Below are 19684 nucleotides of genomic sequence, written 5' to 3'. Positions count from 1 at the left end.
AAACAATTTATCTCTGCAAAACCATTGTTTATACTGAAACTCCATATAGTTCAGACCAAGGTCGCTTTTTATAATCTTTAAGTAGCAATTGCATCATGTTTTATTATTTCAGCAAAGGATGCAAATAATCTAAAGCATTGTTTGAAGAAATTAGTATATTAAGAAATAAGATGCCTTTTTCAACTTCACATGAGGCTCCTACAAAACACAGGAACAATTTGTTTGGCAGAATATATACTGTTTGGCGTGTACAGGGAATAGCTGTACATAAGGGTGAGGATGAAGATTCACAATGCCAAGCGATACAGTCGGTATCTGAAAGGAAAACTCATATTCCTCAGCACTGAGCAGGCCTTAAAACTGCAAGGAAGATGACTTTCATAGAGAGGTAGAGTAAAAGGCTTATGCCTAACTGCACAGACTGGCTTCCTCAGGGGTGAGCACTAAAGCACGATCCAAGGTTGAAGCTGTGCCTGAACCTAGCAGGAAGTTCTTGGGGCAGTTGTCACATCCAGAGACAAAACACTGAAGTTGATTTCTCTTCTCTAGTTGACACTTTCCAGTAACTGATACCAAACGTATTATCCAAAGTACTCAAAGAAGAAACTTTCAAATTTGGACTAAATACATATTCCAACATGTCTAGAATAATACCCTGCAGAGGAAAAAAATATTACCAACTTTGATAATGTTATGACCAAATACTTCTAGTGTAGAAATGCTATGTTTCCAGTACTCAGAATGTACCAAACACACAGATGAACTCAGAAATACTGATTTTTTAAGTTGAATATCCATCCAAATATCACTTATCAAATGTGGAGCAGAGACATAGAATGGGTAACAGCTCCCCTTTGTTGGGGACATTGGCTAGAAGGTCAAGACTGACTGCGATATGATCAATGTCTGAAGAAGATGCAACAACCACACCAGAACTGTCAGCCCAAACTGCCTGCAAAAATTTCAAGAAAGCAGAGAGGAGAATTTGGCTTTATGTGCTAATACAGTGTGTAAGAGCTACTACTGGGGGGGTGAAGGGGGAGGAGGAAGAAGTATGAAAAAGTAACAGACCTAGACATAGTTCAATATCTTAATAAGAAACATTGACAGTGTTCAATAAATGTAAAAAATTTAACCACTCAAATAAGCAACTGTATAAAAAAAAAAGCCTGACAGCCATTGCATTTGGTAATAAAATGCATAATTGTTACCTTTCTTCTTTGAACAGGTTGAAGGAAAATCCTTGTCTTCTACTTTCACTGAAGGTCTATTGCACTTCATCCTACAAAAGAAGGACCGTCTTGCTCCAGAACATAGTCGTGACGGCCCAGGTGTTATATCAGTTTTAACTGGGAGTCCAGCTGTAGCAAACAGAGGAAGTGAGGAAGCCTTCTTTGCCAGGTAAAAAGTTAACCATACAAATGATTACATTCAACCCGACTGTATGATGTTTCAACTTTGCTGGGACATTATATCCTTCTTCAGAAGCAGAAGTCCTATTTTGGAGTTTTTCATGTAAGTGAATATGTGCAGGACTCAACTGACCATACCAACATTAGAATTTCTGATTACACCTTCTAGCATTAGAACATTGACACAAGCTCAAGAACACAGGGTTCTAAATGCAAAGATTAGCAAAAGAGTGTAAAAATACACACAAGTTTCACAATAAATGTTGTGATTTCTTTGAACACTAGTCAACTGATTAAAAATAGACAGAGGTTATTTACCTATAACCAGAGCAGTACTTCATACATATAGTCACTCAATAGGCCCATGACCCTTCAGACTGGAAGACTTTTCTATCACAACATCCACCCAGAGAGCACATACGCATGCTAGAGCAGAAGAGGCCCAGTGACATTCCAGGTCCACCTCAACAGCTGTGTTCCTAAACATCAGATTTTTTTCATTGTTCTGTTGGAAGGGGGAAAAAAGGTAGCAGTGACCTACAGAGGGACTGCAAATCCCCAAGATCTTCAGTTATGTGTAAGAAGTCTCTAGCCTCAAAGAAATAAGTGCATATGAACATGCCCTAACAATAAGTCCTGACCTTTACCATATTCTTGCAGGAGATTCTTAGATTCTCTTCTGTGGAAAGTAACTGGAGAAACACAGTACCAAAACACACATCAACGCTGGGAGCCAACAGCAGAGGGCTGGTTCAAACAGAGCTCCAGGAAGATGCCTGGCATGCATCAGGACCACAGGTGTCAGCAAGCCAGTGACGCAGCTGGAGCTCCAGGGCACAGTGCTCCAAAAGCTGATGGAGGAGTTAAATCACATAGCAACTTTTCCACAGCTTGCTATCCACTTCAACCTTTTCTGCATGGAGGTATGTATAAACAAACAGCTATAAACATGTACAAAAACTTCTAGGGCCCTGTATATTTTTAACTTAAGGAGGAAAACAACGATGCCAATGTTTTAGTGTGAAGTGTGCCTCCCTTAAAATTAGAATTGAGTGAGGTTACCTCAAGGAGGTCAGACTGTCCTGCATCACATGCACTGTAAACTGCTGTTCAGTTTTGAGTACAAGCTGAGCCCGAGTTGCTCATGCCAACATAAAAATAAATACATACATACATACTAGTACTCTTAAGAATATGAGTTCTTGAAATTCTACCAATCAGTCTATCATAGCAGATGGGGAGACTGTAATTCATAGCATTTATTTTTGCCCTAACTTTGTCAGAGGCATACAAAAAAGGAGCTAGCACTGGATATACATGCTTGACAACCAGAAAAAAACAGGAGCCAGAAAACTTCAGTTGCTCCAGCTGGAGCCTCTAGGCTCACTGCCCTGGAATGGTCTCTCTCAGCTTCAGTTTCTGAAGTTGAGCTGGTGGCTTTGAGATGAGACCCTACAGATTTCTGCTCCTGACAAGCATGAGACTTAATGACCTGGAAATCTGCAGCTGGAAGATACCATCTTCTACTTAAGCAATGCAGACTCCTGCTATGAGAGTAATTGAACACCCACTCACCTCAAAAGCAGCATAGATACAAACTACTTTAAAACACTAGAATGGAATAGAGCTAAGAGACAGTAGGAAATGATTCCAAGGACCAGGTTAAAAACCTTGTGAGAGAAAGGTTAGGTCATTGATGGAAGTGGCAGTAAATGAATAAATTCCTCTATCTTGACTGACAGCTAAGGATAACCAAAATAATCCTGAATGTATTCTGACCATTGAGAATAACAGATTAGAACAAATGCTTCAATGGGAAAAATTACACCTTTGATGCCTGGAAAAGAGAGGATACCTCACAGGTGAAGCCAGTTAAACTAATGCATCTATACTGCAGTGCATGCCAAACCTACTAGCTTCTACATTCAGGTATCTGTTTCTTTTTTTGTTTTTATTTTATTTTTTCCTTTTTTAAAATTTTTTTCCTTTAAGCTAAAACTTCCTTGGCACGACACACGATCCAAACAGCACCCCCCACACACTTTCAATACTAGGCAACTTTTTCAAAAGGTGGTAATGCTTACTTTTTGCATCTATAAGCCTTTCTCGTGGCGCGGTGTCAGAAGAAGAGAGCTGCTCCTTCACTTTGGCAATGTCTTTAGGATGAAGGTAATCAAATAAACTTTGACCAATCAAATCATTCTGTAGAGATTGAATATTCAGTCAAAAATTAAGATAAATTTTCAGTACATTTTCCCAATTTTAGCATCTATTATAAACAATCCTTTTACATATAGGTCTAGCTAAGGAACATCAAAACATCTGAGATCCAGGATTTAATGGAAGGTATGTTTTCTCTGTATATTTTGAAGTTATGACTACATTACACAGTAATTTATTTCATTATTTTCAGTAAGAGTTTTGCAGAAATAGCATGCTCAATCCACCACCAACAAATATTCTGGTTTATCTTCAGTCTCACTTCATATGCTACACATCTGAAGGAAAAAATCATAATTGCAAATGTTCTCTTTCAATATTTACATGATGAGTAGGTATTTAGTATATACCTAACTAAAGGCTGTCTGAGGAAAACCTTTGAAGCTAATACATTTTTAAATTTGATAAGGAGGACAGATGACAGAAAGATTTAGGAATATAAGTTAAGCCTCAAGTGAAGCATATATTAAAAACCTGCCTTTGGTATAATTGCTTCCCAGTTTCCACTAGTAAGTATGCTAGCAAAACCAGAACAGACAAAGAAAACCAAGTCAAAAAATTCACGTGAAGCTATTGGAAGAACCTTAGACTGATTTTTCAGTACTTGCTTACACTCCCAATTAGGTAAAGCTTTTACAAACCTGAGAGTAAATCCCTGATCAGAATGCATTAATCAGTGAAGTAAAGTTAGCTCCTTTTCACCTCCTTAGTTTGAATGGAAACCAGAAACAATCTTCTCTAATGACATAGCAGAGAAAAGCTCTTTCTTTGCAACAATCTCAGCTTTCAAGACAGACTAATCACATAAATACCCCTCCATATAAATACATAATCATAAAAAAGCTTTCAAATCTTTTAAGGCCTAAAATGGAAAAGAATACCTGACTGTAGTTGAGGATCTTGAAGACAGATTCTGAAACAAACAATATCTTCCCTCTGTCACAGCCCACAACAAAAAGAAATCCATCTGCTGCCTAATTGGGGGGCAGGAGGGGAAAGTAAATTACTAAGTTATACATCCTCATTGCATCATTATAACATTTAAAAACACTTTGTATACAGTAGAATTTCTACACTAGGAGAGCCGCCTTAACATTTAGAGATAACTGAGTCAACAGGCAAGCTATGAAATTACAATAAAGGTTTTTTTTGCATCTGCAAACATTTTTGGCATCATTCTGGGCATCGTGCCCAGAATTTAAAATCACTTGTATGGGAAGAAAGAATCCATGTCTTGTCCAATAATATTATGATTATGTTTAATAATGCCTTCAAACGGAAGTATTATTTTAACTGTATTTATTCCATAGTTCCTCTTTTAGAAACCAAACATAACCTGGACATTTATTTATGTGTCTTTAGGCAAATAATTCCCATTTCAATAGTACTCTTTTTCAGTCACATACAAGCACGCAGGATTAGGCCCTAATTTTATAGCTTTAGAGTCACAATGCTGCAGAAATTAAATTCTGCATATGCTGCATCTGGACACTGCAGTGCTTCACAAATTACAGAAGCTACTGGAAGAGCTTAACTATTGAGAAGTGATATATACTCTCCACACTATAGAAGAAGTATACAGCAAGCAGCCAAACATGCTGTGACCTCATTTTACATCAGTGACCTCAAAAAAAGGTGTTTGTTATATCATTGTATGCTGAAAATCATGTCAAGGTAGCCCATGGCAGAAAGCCTGCAAGGAAACAATTTATGTAATTTTGGTTCATTCCATGAAATAACTGAAGAATCTGATGGTTACCATCAAAATATCAGAGTTTCCTCAGATCTCCCTCTTAAATCTTTCTGCTTAAATTAAGAGACACTAGTCATCGTTAAAACCCATTGACTTTATGCAGTAGCCTTGCAGATTTCTACATTATCCTCCATAATCAGAACACACTTAAGCTGAGATACAAGGCAGAAAAATACTGGTGTTTTGCTTTGGGAGAGTTATATTCACAGTCATTAGTATCTCTTAATTAAAAGCTGAAACGTACCCTGAGAATAAGATGTTTTAATTCATCATCTGATAGAAAAGCAGGCTTATAGTTTGCTTCTGTATATGGGTTTGTAGCACCTAAGGAAAACAAACAAACAATCCCCATATCACAAACTTAACAATACACATTTAAATGAGCAATTTTCCTTTGGCTCCTTCTTATACTGTTACTCATTGCAGGTGTTCTTTAAAATGAAAGTTGCTTTTTGGTTTTGTTTTACAATCAACATGAGCCCTGTTGGTATTAACTCAAAAAAGGATTAAGCTTTTTTGCTAAAACACAAATACTGCATTACATAGAAATGCAAATTATATGCCTTCTGAGATATAAGAGTGTTCCACATATTTTTTAACCCAAATGCTGTGCTTGATTTATAGTCTATTCTCAGAATTAGAAATTAAAAACAAGAGATTAAAGCATAAGAACCTTCAAACTATTTTTTCTCTTTATAACTTAGTAAAACATGGCAAGGTCATGTAAACAGATTGTCAGTTAGGAACTTACAAATCAGCTCTCTCATTCCATGCCAAAGACAAAAAACAACATTACAATGACATCTCACAATGCCAAAAGCCCAAAATTAGCAACAAATGAGGCAGCTATTTATTGAAGAGTAATTCTTCTCATTCTATTCCCTTCATAAATACAAAGAAGAGTCAAATTAGTAACCACTGAAGTGCTACGAAGTACTAACCTAATCAAATGACAGTGGCAGAAAAAGTTAAACTTTTCAAAAATACTAGGATAAATATGATTGGGAGACACCAGGTCTCCTAGAAACCAGAACAGTGACTTTTTCTTTAAATTAGCTGCACCACTATCTTTTCTTAGGGACATATTTCTTGAAGGCTTAAACTTTCACCATCATCACCGATTGTACCCAAGCACTGATTCACTCTTACGTGAAGTTTTAGGACATAGAGAGATTTGCAACAACCCCAACTCTTCCAAATCCACGTGTTTCCCTTCAGGTGCTTGTAACAGAAACTGGTTAAAAAGACTAAAATCGGATTTTCAAAGTACTCTCCATTCTTTCACACAGAGCTAAAGATATGAACACAAAACCTCAGAAGTCCTGTAGGGATATTACTTACACCTAAAATCTAACCTCTCTATCCAACAAGTTTTGCACATTGCCTGCTTAAGAGCACTGCTCAGTGCTACACAAGATTCAACTGTGCACTGCCACTTAAGCCCTTTGTTCCCTCCCCCCGCATGCCTCAGCTGCCTTGCTTTTGTTCAATCTAGTGATGGTGATCAACCAGGTCAGAGGATGGAAAATTATTCTTTTTTCACCCACAAATTTCCCAGCTGGATCAGGATATTGGACCATGAACCAGGAAGCTATAAATGAACGCGCAGCATCAAATGCTAAGAAAAGGGGAGAATCCTCCCACAATGTATTAACTTATTCCTTTTTGGCAAAAGGGCAAGAAAGAGAGAGAAAAGGCATGGCTTTTGGGAAACCCCATTTTGCATCCTCCTCCAGTCCTGTCCTGTCCCCTCCCCTCCACCCCCAATCAACTTACCACGTAACGTTTTCATATGCTGGACAGCCATTCTCAATACAGTGAGTTTATCTAGCTTTCGTGACATAGCGTTGCACGTTGGTACCAAAGATGCCAGTTCATCTATAAAACTGTTCATTTTATCTCTACGCCTTTTTTCAATTTGACTATGAGCCTCCCTAAACAAGGTGGTGAGGAAAAACAGAAAAGCATAAGAAAACAAATCATATTAAAAAAATTCCCAAATCCAGTATAACAAAACCACAAAAATAATCTCCTCCTGATGAATCGTTACTCTCTTTTCCTTGTGACAAAGACATCCACATACAGAGTTCTTCAGACATTTTATGTTCATTATTTGGGTGAGTAACAGTTATAAGCAACAGGCAAGGCTGCGGCACATGGCACTAATTTACCAGAAAACGCATATAATGTTGGCCATAAAGTACACTGAATCTTCAGTTCTGAAACAATCCACTAAACTGTACAAAATTATCTAGAGATTTCCACTGCTGTACACACTTTGTTCTTAGCACGTATACTGAAACCTAACGGGAACCATAAAGGTCACAGATAAGCAAATTCCAGTGTATATAAATACTGAATAAAGCATCAATTAAGAATTTGTAATCAGTATACTATATGAATGTACTAAGTATTTAAAACTACCTTTTGCTGTGGCAATATAAGTCTTCTACTCATCCTACAGCTTTCCATTTGAAGTATTTGAGATACCTCTGAACTAAACTCTTCCTAACCAGGAAAAAAGATGATAAACACTAAGTTGTTTTATTTTTTTTTGTATGTTCCCATATTAAAGAGTCACTGTTAACACTTTTACAACCCATTACTGAATTTGAAAGAAACAAGATTAAGAATGTAACATTATGAAAAACACACACAGACTTCAATTTCACAAAGTGACTAAAACCAAGTTACCTACCAAGCCAGCATTTTCACAAAACTGTATGCAGTTTATACATGAAAAATGTTAACAGTGCAGAGATATGGAAAAATAAGAGAAGGTCACAGCTAGAAAAAAAAGTTTTTTAGGATAAGAAACACATGCAAATATTTCACATATGTCAAAAGGCAAGAGATCAATTGTTTTCAATATATTTGTTTAGAGTATTACCTTGCATTTTTTATTCTGCCTTGTTGGTCTGTATACTCCAATCTGTTGAGAAATGGTATCACAAGTTACAGTGTTGGAAACACTGAAAACAATTCTTTTCATGCATCTTACCTACTGATCCTCATTGAATTCTTTTTTTTTAAATTTGAAAATTTATTTAACCTTTCTTCAGAAAACATCATTGTTTATAATACTGTGGCTCAAAGTATTGGGTTTTTTTGTTTGTCTGTTTTGATTTGTTCAACAATCTTAAGCCTTTGTCACAGCAAAGAAACAATTTGGGACACCTGTCCACAGTGACACTGAAAACAGACATCTACACACAGGATCCTATGTCAGTACTGTGGAACTAACATTTTAGTGACTGTATCAATAGTACCTTCCATGTTGGTCATCTTTATCTGTATCCATACCTTCCCTGCAGAAACAGAATAAAGCAATATATCACAAATTAAGCAGGATTGGCAAAACTGTTATCAAACTACCATAAAATTAGAATATATTCCTGTCATCTTTAAATCCTAAATACAAAAATAAGAATACACAAGTGAGAACCTGGAAAGAAGTTGTGTGATTTTTGTAATATTAAAACATTTTCTTAAATTAGTTGTCTCCCCTTTGGAGCTAACAAAATGGCAGAGTGATGCGTTTGACAGTAAAACATGCTGCAGTTCAAAAATATAATCTGTTATAAAAATGTTTTTCAGTTAACTGGGCGGGGGGGGGTGGGGAGGACATATCAAAGCAGATATTTTTCATGCCTTCATCAGAAATAGGGCTACTAACTTGCATTTACTATAGTTAAAAGTTCGACCAGAGGCAGTTATCAAAGTACCTAGCAAAAAATTCACAAATTGCCCTGAATTACTTTGTGCAGATGCCTGCATGTTCTACACTTTAGTTTGCCTTATTAGTAGTTGACTTTGGGGTAGGAGATGGTAATAATCTAGACCAACGAACCATTGGAAATGGCCAAATGCATGGACAGAATGAGAGACTGTAGGAAACTAACCAGGCACATTTTAAATTAGTACAATTTTCAGTGTAGATACATGGCTTACTTTTGTCTCAACATGAAAAAAAAATAATGTAAGGAAGGAGGAATGAAGAATAAAAAGGACCCCCCTTATTACGTTTTAATATTGTAACCATATGTACAGAAATAAGGAGAGGAAAACGTAAGTTTTCATAGCCATATCTGGTGAAAAAAGTTGAATGACTAAGACTACAGCACTGTTAGACAAAAGAATTAAGAAGAGAATGCTTTGATATATATAAATCTGTACAACTATGCTTAAATGGACGCTCTTAAGCCTGGCTTATTCTGGTTTAATTTTTACCTGCAAATTTTAGATAAAGAGGAGGGAAAGGCAAGGAAAAACACTGAGCATCTTTTTCAAGTTAAACCGAATATTGAAATATTTATACTTACTCAAAAGGAAAGCCATCAAGTCTGAAAAGAAAGAAAAATAAAGTACACCATACATAGGAAATAAGAATAACATCTTACATTTTCTGTTTAAAGTCTCAAGCTAATTTATATTCTATTTGAAATGAAAAGCACAATGAGAACAAGACAATAGCAGTGAACGTATTCTAAGGAGACAAGCTTGTTCAAATTAATCTACTTTCAGAAAGAATAATTCTGCTTTTTAAGAAAAGATAGCATAGTTCATTACACTTAATGTGAAAAACTAGTAAAACAACTAACCTAAATTATGTTATGTAAATCATTAAGATATTGTTTCATTTTCAGAAATGAAAGATCTGTGCTTTACGTGTGTTGCCCTTGTGGTTAGATAAATAGGATTTCAGAGGACTCTAAGACCAGAAATAAATAAAAAAAACCAACCAACCAAAAACGTATCCCAAGTTTCTCAGTTTCTGATTCCGCCCAGCAGGACAGATAAACATTTTCCTTTAGTCAGTACTAAAGTCCTAATTCCGAACTTTATGCAGACTTTATTGTATCATAAGGAAATTACAACAGAATTTCTATATGCAAACTGCTGGCATCACTTCAAGACTGTAAAGTGATCTGAAATACCACTGAGCTTTAACATGTTAAGAGGCTACATTTTGTAAGACCCTTATGAAAAATCTTCTCATATTAGCCATTAACATACTAGTTATTCCTGTTGGGCATTAGCCTTCTTAAAAATAAACATGGTAGTCTTTCATATGTTATTCATTGCACTTTTAAATCAATTATCTTTGTGATCAGTTTTTAAAGAAGTTTGAATAATGCCAAAGGTTGTCTTCATCTCTCAATCTGCACACTTGAGTTACTGTCTTAGTCAATGGCTCAAACCACTTCTGATGCTCACAAAGAAATAGCGTGCAGGTCTAGGACAGGACTTAGAAACAAGGCATCAGTTTTCCACTTGTGATGCCACCTTTAGCTACAGGATGCTTGTTGGGACAAAATTCATTTTAGCCTTAGAAAAACCCAGAAAGCAAAATCTAAAAGAGGTAACAAGGTAAGTTACAAATGCTTCAAGACATTTTGTTTTCTTATCATGTATTATTTCAACTGAAACACTTTTCCCAAGAAAAGAAATTGTTTACAGATCTGTGCATCAAGTCTTGGATTCCAGCACTTGACTAAAACAGACCGTAGCGGAGAACAGACAACCTTTGCTGAAGTGACAACAATAGGTTAGACAGGAATTTTCCTGGAGGAGTGGCAGGAGAAAGAATTGAAAAGAAGCTGGTGTGGAGAGCTGAAAGCGCAGCTGATCAATATGCTTGCTTGTACTTGAGAGGTGAACCACACTGAAACAGTCAGGTGCTGCCTTCCTTATTCCCTGACTTCACTGGTAAATGAAGCATAAAACTGAACATTCAGACAATTTATGTAACAAATAAATTGTTAACAGGCAGCAAAAGCTGAACAGTAACATTTCTGAACATTTACTGATACATACATATAGAAGGAGAGATCAAGGAAGTCTACCTTAAGTTCTATTTTAAAATAGGAATATCTACTAGCCACCATTTCCTTTGCAACACAACATGAACTGTGGTATGATGACAGCTGTTGTAAACTTATTTTACTTAGGATTCAAGGAAACAGTGTTTTCACATATTTAATAAAATGCACACACAACCTAAAGGGCAGAATTATAACTTACAAGAACAAGCTGTCTTTTGGAAAAGAGGACTTGAGCAATGCTTCCTACCCAGAAGAATAAAGATGGAGAAAATCCTTTCTAGAGAAGAGGAAGTTGGTAAGATTGAGGCTGTTCACTGAATTTTGTAGTAGTCAATTCAACTAGAGGGAGTCATGTACTTTTCATGAAGACTAAATGCGTATTAGAGAAGATACGTACGCCCTATGTTTGTGGTCTTTAAACAGTACTTAATGTTTTGCACATAAGTTCTCCTAAAAAGAAGTCCTATGCACAGGGAACCCAATTCTTAATTGTCATGCTCAGCATAGATTAAAAATTCTACCCCTCCTTGTAAAAAGAACTGCCAACAATCCAAAGGCCCGCAATGATAAAATTTGTGCTAAGTTACATAAAAACGGACTACGTAGCTGTATTAATAATGGATGGGACCCATTCACAAGTTACCCTGCAACTAGACTTTGTAAATTTACAATACAGATGAGGTTTGCACAGTGACTTAGAGTTAAGTAGGTTGGTCTTGGTGTACCTAGTGCAGAAGACATTATACATTTGGAAATCTGACAAACTTTACCACGACCTTCACTATTCTAAAGCAGAGTTGGTGTGATTCCTTTCTATTTCAAACACCTGCCCCAAGAGAGAAGCTATGGCTTGGACAGTGCTTCTGAGCACTGTTACGAGCAAGCTTCCCTTAAAAAGCAGCCGCTTTCTTGAAACAAAACCACATTCTACCACTGATTCAGAAGAAACCAAGTTTTTATTTTGTCAGGCATTAATAGCCTCCAGTCAAGGACCAACAAAAGATTAAATCAGTTGATTAAATGAAAGGCAGATCTATTGCCTCAAACCAGAGACTACTCAGATTCATATTCAACTGGGAGAGCAAAATAGCTTCATCAGGCAAAGGTTGGCAGCACGCTGATAGGAAGTGACTAAAAGGGCAAAAAATAGGTGAAGAAAAGGAACTATTCCCAGTTTTGTTTCTGCTTTTTAATGAATTTATTATCTTCCCTCCCGCTAGTCAGACATTCTATTTCCTATGTAAATGGTCAATTAATCAACCTTCACACTGTACATTTCATCAGTATTAATTTTTTCCCCCTCATCAGCCAAAGGTTTCTTTTTTCAGCCTTACCACATTTGATAGCCCTCAATTCTAGCTGCACTGAGATGAAGGCTTTGTTTTTATTATTAAATAATGAACTTTCCTTTTAGTGCATAGTAGCTTTTTTCTTTATTAAAAACCTTTACAACAGGTTGTCAAGGAAAGGTTATTTAAAAACTGCTATAAATATTTCTATTGTCTCCCCCACTGTATTGCTGTGTTACAACCTCTTTTGAGCAGTGTTAAATCAAGAGAAATCCAACTTACTGATAATCAGCAGAGCTTCCCTTTCTTTTCCTATTACAATCCATTCCTGAAGTGCTAAGGGAACTGGAGATCAAGTCAGCAGGGTCTGGTGACATAAAGTCACTAATTGTAGAAGATATGTCCATCCTTTGGTCTGCCATTGGATTGTCTAACATTTAAAAAAAAAAAAAGAAAACCACATCAAAAACCATTGCATTAATAGAAGCAGAAACTTACATATTTTTAACCAAAAAAACAAATCTCAAACTTAGTATTCATAAAAACTGCAAAAATCACAATTCTATTACTTCCTTTTGCCGTAAAACAGATAATAGGCAATTTGTCCTTTTCCAACTACTGGTGTATTGAATATTGCACACAAACCACAACCATTCTCAAAACACATTACTGAACCCAATTGTTTTTGAAGAATTGTCAGAGTGATCTTTAACTAAACCAGGTTTACTCTCACGTTAACTGGCCAGCCAACTGCTTCTACCTAACATAAATAAAGGATAAGTTCTGTCTGTCTTTTGCTGACTAGCAACACTAGTTTTAGTGTGTCTCTCCATTTGAAGATCATATTATCAAAGTTCATAAGCTTTGAGAGTTCTAATTCCACTGAATTTCATGGAACGGAATTCAGAAGATTTCCATAGAAAATCAGGTTAAATAAACACCTCCGCCACAGCAGACCCCACAAATAAAAAACCAATAACCAATGATGGTCTAAGACGACTAAAGGTACATACAAATCTAATTAGCTTTTTCATCAAAAACGTACACATTTTAACTTTCTAGACTGCAAATAATAATATTGTTGGAAGAAACCCTGTGAAAAGCTTATTTATTACTAAATGGCATCAACTATGAAACAGAACAGTTTTTACCTGAAAGCCTGTCTTGGAAGCCTAGATCAACCTGGGGAAAGATGATGATGCTCAGCCTGAAGCAGTTGAACACCTTAAAACTCTTCCATGCCTCATATTCTATTAGTCAAGTACTTTCAAAAACCTGAATGGGAAGAAAACCAGCAAGCTTAAAAAACACTTTCAAAACAAGTTTGTTTAGAAAAATTGTTTTAGACACAGTTTACAACAGCAAATAAATGTTTTCTACTCAAGGATTGAATTTTAATTTCCTTATAAAGTGTAGAAGCTTTATCCTCCATCAAAAGGGTTAGATGTTGGGATATGCATCTCCAGTGCACCAAGCTTTGGAACAGAAGGAATCTCTTCAGCATCACTTCCTTTTGGGCCCTGCTTATCATTCTTTGGTCTTTGCATAAAACCCCTCCGCTCACAAACAATGATCAGATCTGGACACATTTGTTGTCAGATACTACTAGAACGAGTCAAACTGCTGTTACAGTGCAAAAGGCAGACTTATCCCTTCACTCCTGCCTGCCTTGCTTTTAAGGTGGCCATAGCAGTAAAATAGTTTGGGCTTGGCTTACTATTTTATTTTCCCTTGTACCAGCAGTTGGCATTTTCAAATGAAAGGGGGTTAAACATTGTTCTATTCTGCAGGCTTCAAGTTTTAAATAAAATTCACACCCCATATTATAACTCAAGTCCTCAACTGTGTCTCCCAACTATACTGTTAACTTAGTTACTGTTAACTTAGGTTAGTCTGCAGGTGGATGTCCTTCCCTTCCAGATTTCTGTCACAAAACAAGTTTTTCAGCCAAACTTACCATGGAAGACTTAAAAACTATTCTAACTCTGCCTCTTGCAAAAAACTTTTAAAGTCTTTTGGGTACACTTTTCTGGTAAATGCATCTGTGAACATTGTGACTGCCTTTGCAGCCTGCGATGACAGCAGAACTTCCCAGTTACACGGGTCAGCAAGCTCCCATGACACTCGCAGAAGTTTGCAAGTCAAACAACCAGTATTCTGTCAACATGACCACATTATAACTGATTCTACTGAATCACATATATAGACATGTTAAGAGTTATAAACCAATAGAAACCTCACAAAACCAAAGTCAATGTATCATTTTCTTCAGCTCTGCCAGAATAGCAAATTCAGAAATTATTTCAAAAGTTTAAATTATCTGAATCGCTGGTCCTGTTATGGTAATAACAGTCAGGATCACAGCTCTTAAATCTAAGGTCATGCAAGTCATTGTCTTAGTACCACCAACTTGTGAACAGAGGATCATTGTTGTTCTAGAAGCAGAGCTTCCAAACTGCTGCTGAGGGCTCATCGTCCATCTCATCCAACAACTTCTCTGTGGTCCTTTCTCAAAAATGAAAAAGGAGTCAGGTATTTGCAAATGTGTAGACATACTGGTACAGGCAAGTTAAGAAGTCAACTGACACCAGAAGGTCACTGACAAAAGCTAAATCAGTACAAATTTAAGTCAAATTATAAATTGCCATTGAATCCATAACCACAGTTTATTTTACAAGGCTTTCATTCACACTAATACAGTTACTTGTAGATCAGGCCTTACTTTCTTCCTAGATCAGCATTTTCCTAGTTGTCTGGTTTGTCTCTCTTACCCAAAGTAGTCCAACAACTATAGATTCGATTATGTTACTGTGGTTTATGAGATTACTGCAGCTTAATCTACCAGCCACCAGTTAAACCACAGCCACTGCCATTTCTCTGTGCTTGGTGCAGATGCAAAAACATCTTCAGCCTCAGCTGACGTGCAGAAGTTAGTTATAGCTAAACTTAGTGTGGCCTGTGGCCAAGCCCTACGAATCCAGTGATAGAAGTACTGTCACACCAAACTCCCTACGATGCCACTTTTTACACTGTCCAATTACTGTGCAACCATGATTCAGTCTTGGAACCTAATATAAAACCCAAGCACTGTACAATGCATGTACTAGAAACAAGTAGTTTCTAAAATTTCTGGCCCAACCACCCACAATTAACTTTCAAAAGTTCCTGAACACCTCTATATGTGAGCATACTTGTTGAACTCACATTTTACATTTTACTGCTTAATATAATTTCATGGACCACTTACGAGGATCCCAGACAGAAGGCTGGGATGAGCTGGAATTAAAAAAGAAAAAAGGGAAAAAAAAGGGTTTGTAAGTTTAACACAGTCTTTCCCCTTTAAGAATACCTGCAACATTCAGCATTTTAGCTTAATAATCAGAACACTGCACAAGTCACTGGTGTGCTTTAATGCAAAGAAAAAAAAATTGCTTTGTTGTTCATTTCAAAACAAGAATTTCAAAGCAGTTTTATAGAAAAATTCTTGAAATCAAGTATCCATTCAACTGTGCTGTTACTTTAAATTATAACCAAGTGTCTGTATTTCATAGTTTCAAAGCAGCTATTTTAAGTGTCTTGACCATTTAAGCAGAACAAAATTACAGAAAAAACAGAATTCTCAATTTCTTTTCAAGTCAGCCCTTTCTCTACCATGTCCCAAATGCTCATCCCAGTTCTAACAACCACAGTCCTATATTTTAGCATTATAGGAGTTAAGAAACATGCATGTCTCTTGAAATGAGGTTTAAAGTTAAGAAAATGTCAACCCAATGATCAGAGCAAAAATCAGCATGCCCCACTATAATAAATAGTGAACAGTTCAGAGAAATGTTTTGTTGCAAGGCTTTCTTAAAATTCTGAAAAATTGAATATTTTACTGTGTTTTCAGCCTCCAGCTGCTAGTTGTTCAATGGCTCAAAAAAATCCTCTATGAGAAGGAACACAAAAGCCTCCCATATCTAAAAGTAAAGTTCAAATCTTCCATTTACGATGCCCAGACTGTTGCCAAAGTACTCCAAGGACCTACTTGAAAAAATGCCATGTAGTCCACTTCCTGATTAAATTCTCCTGTAGTTAAGAATCAAATGATATTTTTGTCACTGTATCGCATGACAGTGTCTCTCCACAGCCTGTTTGGGACTACTTCCTTCAGGATTCCCCTCCCTTGCATTCAATCTTTCTCAACCCCCTGTAACAAGGCTAATGAGACAGTAAAAACAAATCTTGCTGTTTATGCCTTAAAAAAAAAGTTAGATGACACGTGACTAGCTTAATCATGCAGCAAAGCTGATCACGAGTACATAAACACCTCTGAGCAAATCAAGGTCAGAGCTAAAGTAGGTCAACTGCATCTGCCAAGCACCCATCCGGGAGTCAAGACCTCTTTACACAAGCACCACCAGTTTCAGTTACCCCTAGGCAAGAGTCAACTATCTCCAATGTACGTAGATATTTATCCTAAAAGAAACGCAATTCATAACATTATGAATCCGAAGTGTCTCATATCGTAAAAGCACTATTTCGCAATGACAGAGGAAAACCGTGGTGTGGTTTCCTTAAGAAGTAATTGAAAAGATACTCATTGTCCCTATGCGTAACAACTGAACCAAAAACAGCTACCGAAAGGAAATCATCTACTTCCTTCACAGCAGCATTTCATCTCAGAAGCTAACTGTCACAGTACTAACTAGGAAGAAACAGAAGAATAGGATTATTTATCTTCACTATCAGTGTTTCTTCCAGAGGTGTTGCAGATGTATGTATACTCCAGATGCGCACACATTCAGTAATGGTGGGAGATTTCTGCTCAGCAGCACAAGGGCTGCAAGCGTCCCTGTGATGATTTCAGGATGCATACAGGCACACACGGGCATGGCTGCTGCAAGTAACAAGCAGTTCCTACATCAGAATCTTTATTATGAAATACTCTGTATTAATCAAAAGAAGACCTTTGAAGTAAAGCAGTGGTAATTTCCTTTTCCTTCAGTATTTAAGGAGCAGCTGTCAGAATACTTCATATTTGCCCAATATTTTGATATTGTTTTGTTTTAATGGCACATTTGTGTTCCTGAACTCCCTAATATTATTTGCAAGAACACTCTCTACTCCTAGAAGATAAAAAGCCCTGTGGCTTCCTCTCACATGCAGATGCATCTCACCGCACCCTCTGGAGCAAAGAAGTAATTTTACCCTGGTTTGCTTGTTGAGGTCATCCTTTTACCACTCGCTCATCAGCGTGGTTGTCAACCCCAGCAGCCTACAATCCACATCTGAGTTTTGGAACTCTTCCCGACCCAAGCTCTTAGCGACATCGGTAGTTCATGTTTTGACCCCGTCCTTAACCACGCACACAGAGCAGCGGTGATCCAACAGCCTCCTCCACCTCTTGCGTTAGCAGCTGCTGCTACCCAGCCCCTCACAACAGAGCACAAGTGGAAGGCAGAGGCACAGCCTTTAGCTGGTCAGTTGACTTATTGTTCAAACAGCTGCTCCCCAGCTTTCCTAAGGAAAAAGTAACAGGCTGGAGGGAAGCATCCCATGAATTTAAGCCAGCCACAAAGCTACAAGGTGAATCATTTTGACTTAGGGGAAAAAAAGTCTCCAACAAACAGAAGAAAAACTCCGCAGGCACAAAGAACACCTTTCAGCTCTAGGAAGTTAACGTAAAGGCAGTTTCTCAATAGATCAATATACCGTCCACATGCACTCCCCTACCGAAAACAGGTCTGTTCATCACTAGTGTCTCTGAGAAAAGAGAGAGTAAGTCATATCATGGCATCACCCCACAGGAGCTTTCCTGTCATAGTGGTAATGGAGCCACAGGACAATATTCTTAATTTTGCCTTGTTCATAGAGCACTTAGACTTCCAGTTCAAGACGGGCATCAGATCCCATCTCTCCTTGCTTAAAAGGGGAAGTACTTAAAACTTTTACTTCCAGCTATTTTAACAAAGGACATCTCTCTTGCTCCAAAACCCAGAATAAGTGGTAACTAAAATAACTTTCTCTTGCACTGGCAAGCTCAGAACTAGACCCAGGGACACAGATGTGTCTCACCAGCACCCAGTAAATGGAAAGGATCACTTCCCTCAGCCTGCTGGCAACATTACTTCTAACGCAGTCCAGGAGGCTGTTGGCCTCCTTTGCTGCAAGGGCACCATTGCTGGCTCATGGACCCGCGAGCTGTTTTCCAGATGGTCAGCCCCTAATCTGTACTGGGGCATGGGGTTTTTTCCTCTCCAGATGCAGGACTTGGCATTTCCCTTTGTTGAACTTTGTAAGATTCTTGTCGACCCTTTTCTCCGGCTTGTCGAGATCCCTCTGATTGATAGCATACCCATGTGGTGTATCAGTCACTCCTCCCTGTTTTGTGTTATCTGTGGGTATGAAGCTTCAGACAGCATGGAAAGAAAGGAAAAGAGGCTGATTCTCAAAAAAGAACTAAACAGATTTAACAACCCCAAAAAATCCTAGCTCATGTTCTTCTCTCAGTGAAGCAGATAAACGTTTGCTTCAAGGATGGTGCAGTCCCATGGGAAGGCCTTACAGATGGAGATACGGACCACCTTCACAGCAGAAAATGAAAACTGGAACAAAACCAAAGCCAATCCATGCCAAGTCCAGGAATCAAACCTGTTTAGACTGAAAGAGGTCTGTCTGTGCTATGGATGAAGTATTTCCCTCCCTAGTAGGGGACTGGTACATACCTCTAGTGAGATAGCTAGAAGTCTCGCATACAATTCTACAGAACAGCCACTGGGTCTGCAGGTTGTATCATCATCAGAAGCAGCAACCTGACTAACCAGTTGACGCTCAGACAGAGCGGATTTCATTTCCTCTCACGTCTCAAGACCATTTGCCTCTCTACCTATTCAGTGAATCCCAGCTGAAAGAGTGTTTCAACAAAGCTTGCTAGTTTGCAATCATTATTGAAAGCTTGATCTAGTATAAGCTTCTCGTCAGCCAAGATTAGACTCTTTGAGCACTTATTCTTTGAAGTAACCTTATGTTGGCCCGTTCAGATATTTCATTTTGGGCAGCCATCTAAAGGGCAAACATCACAAAGGAACTAATCAAGCCGTTGTGAAAAGGTGGTGATGCACACTCCTGGAAATCAGCACTAAGATGCTGCTGTTACCAAAAGAACTTAGCCTGCTTCAGTAATCAATCCTCCAATATATGTTT

General features: G+C 37.6%; 1 protein-coding gene across 6 annotated transcripts in view; it reads right to left on the bottom strand.

The window, feature by feature from the left end:
- BMAL1 (basic helix-loop-helix ARNT like 1) overlaps positions 1 to 19684 on the bottom strand; it is a 53625-nt gene that overhangs the window by 13378 nt on the left and 20563 nt on the right. For 2 of the 6 annotated variants that reach the window (XM_075163200.1, XM_075163199.1), the window contains exons 2-11: positions 13651 to 13774; positions 12782 to 12929; positions 9708 to 9728; positions 8655 to 8693; positions 8276 to 8317; positions 7162 to 7319; positions 5630 to 5709; positions 4514 to 4606; positions 3497 to 3614; positions 1212 to 1361 (exon numbers count right to left, since the gene is read on the bottom strand). In XM_075163200.1, the coding sequence (XP_075019301.1) occupies positions 1212 to 1361; positions 3497 to 3614; positions 4514 to 4606; positions 5630 to 5709; positions 7162 to 7319; positions 8276 to 8317; positions 8655 to 8693; positions 9708 to 9728; positions 12782 to 12921 (841 nt within the window). In that variant the 5' untranslated portion in view covers positions 12922 to 12929; positions 13651 to 13774. Of the gene's footprint in view, positions 1 to 1211; positions 1362 to 3496; positions 3615 to 4513; positions 4607 to 5629; positions 5710 to 7161; positions 7320 to 8275; positions 8318 to 8654; positions 8694 to 9707; positions 9729 to 11409; positions 11477 to 12781; positions 12930 to 13650; positions 13775 to 19684 lie in introns of those variants that run through there. The other 4 variants (XM_075163203.1, XM_075163202.1, XM_075163204.1 and 1 more) reach the window with 4 other exon arrangements.

This window comes from Calonectris borealis, chromosome 14, assembly GCF_964195595.1.
Source record: "Calonectris borealis chromosome 14, bCalBor7.hap1.2, whole genome shotgun sequence".
In the NCBI taxonomy this organism is placed as follows: domain Eukaryota; kingdom Metazoa; phylum Chordata; class Aves; order Procellariiformes; family Procellariidae; genus Calonectris; species Calonectris borealis.
The sequence above is the reverse complement of the archived record's forward strand: the minus strand, read 5'-3'. Positions and strand labels throughout refer to the sequence as shown.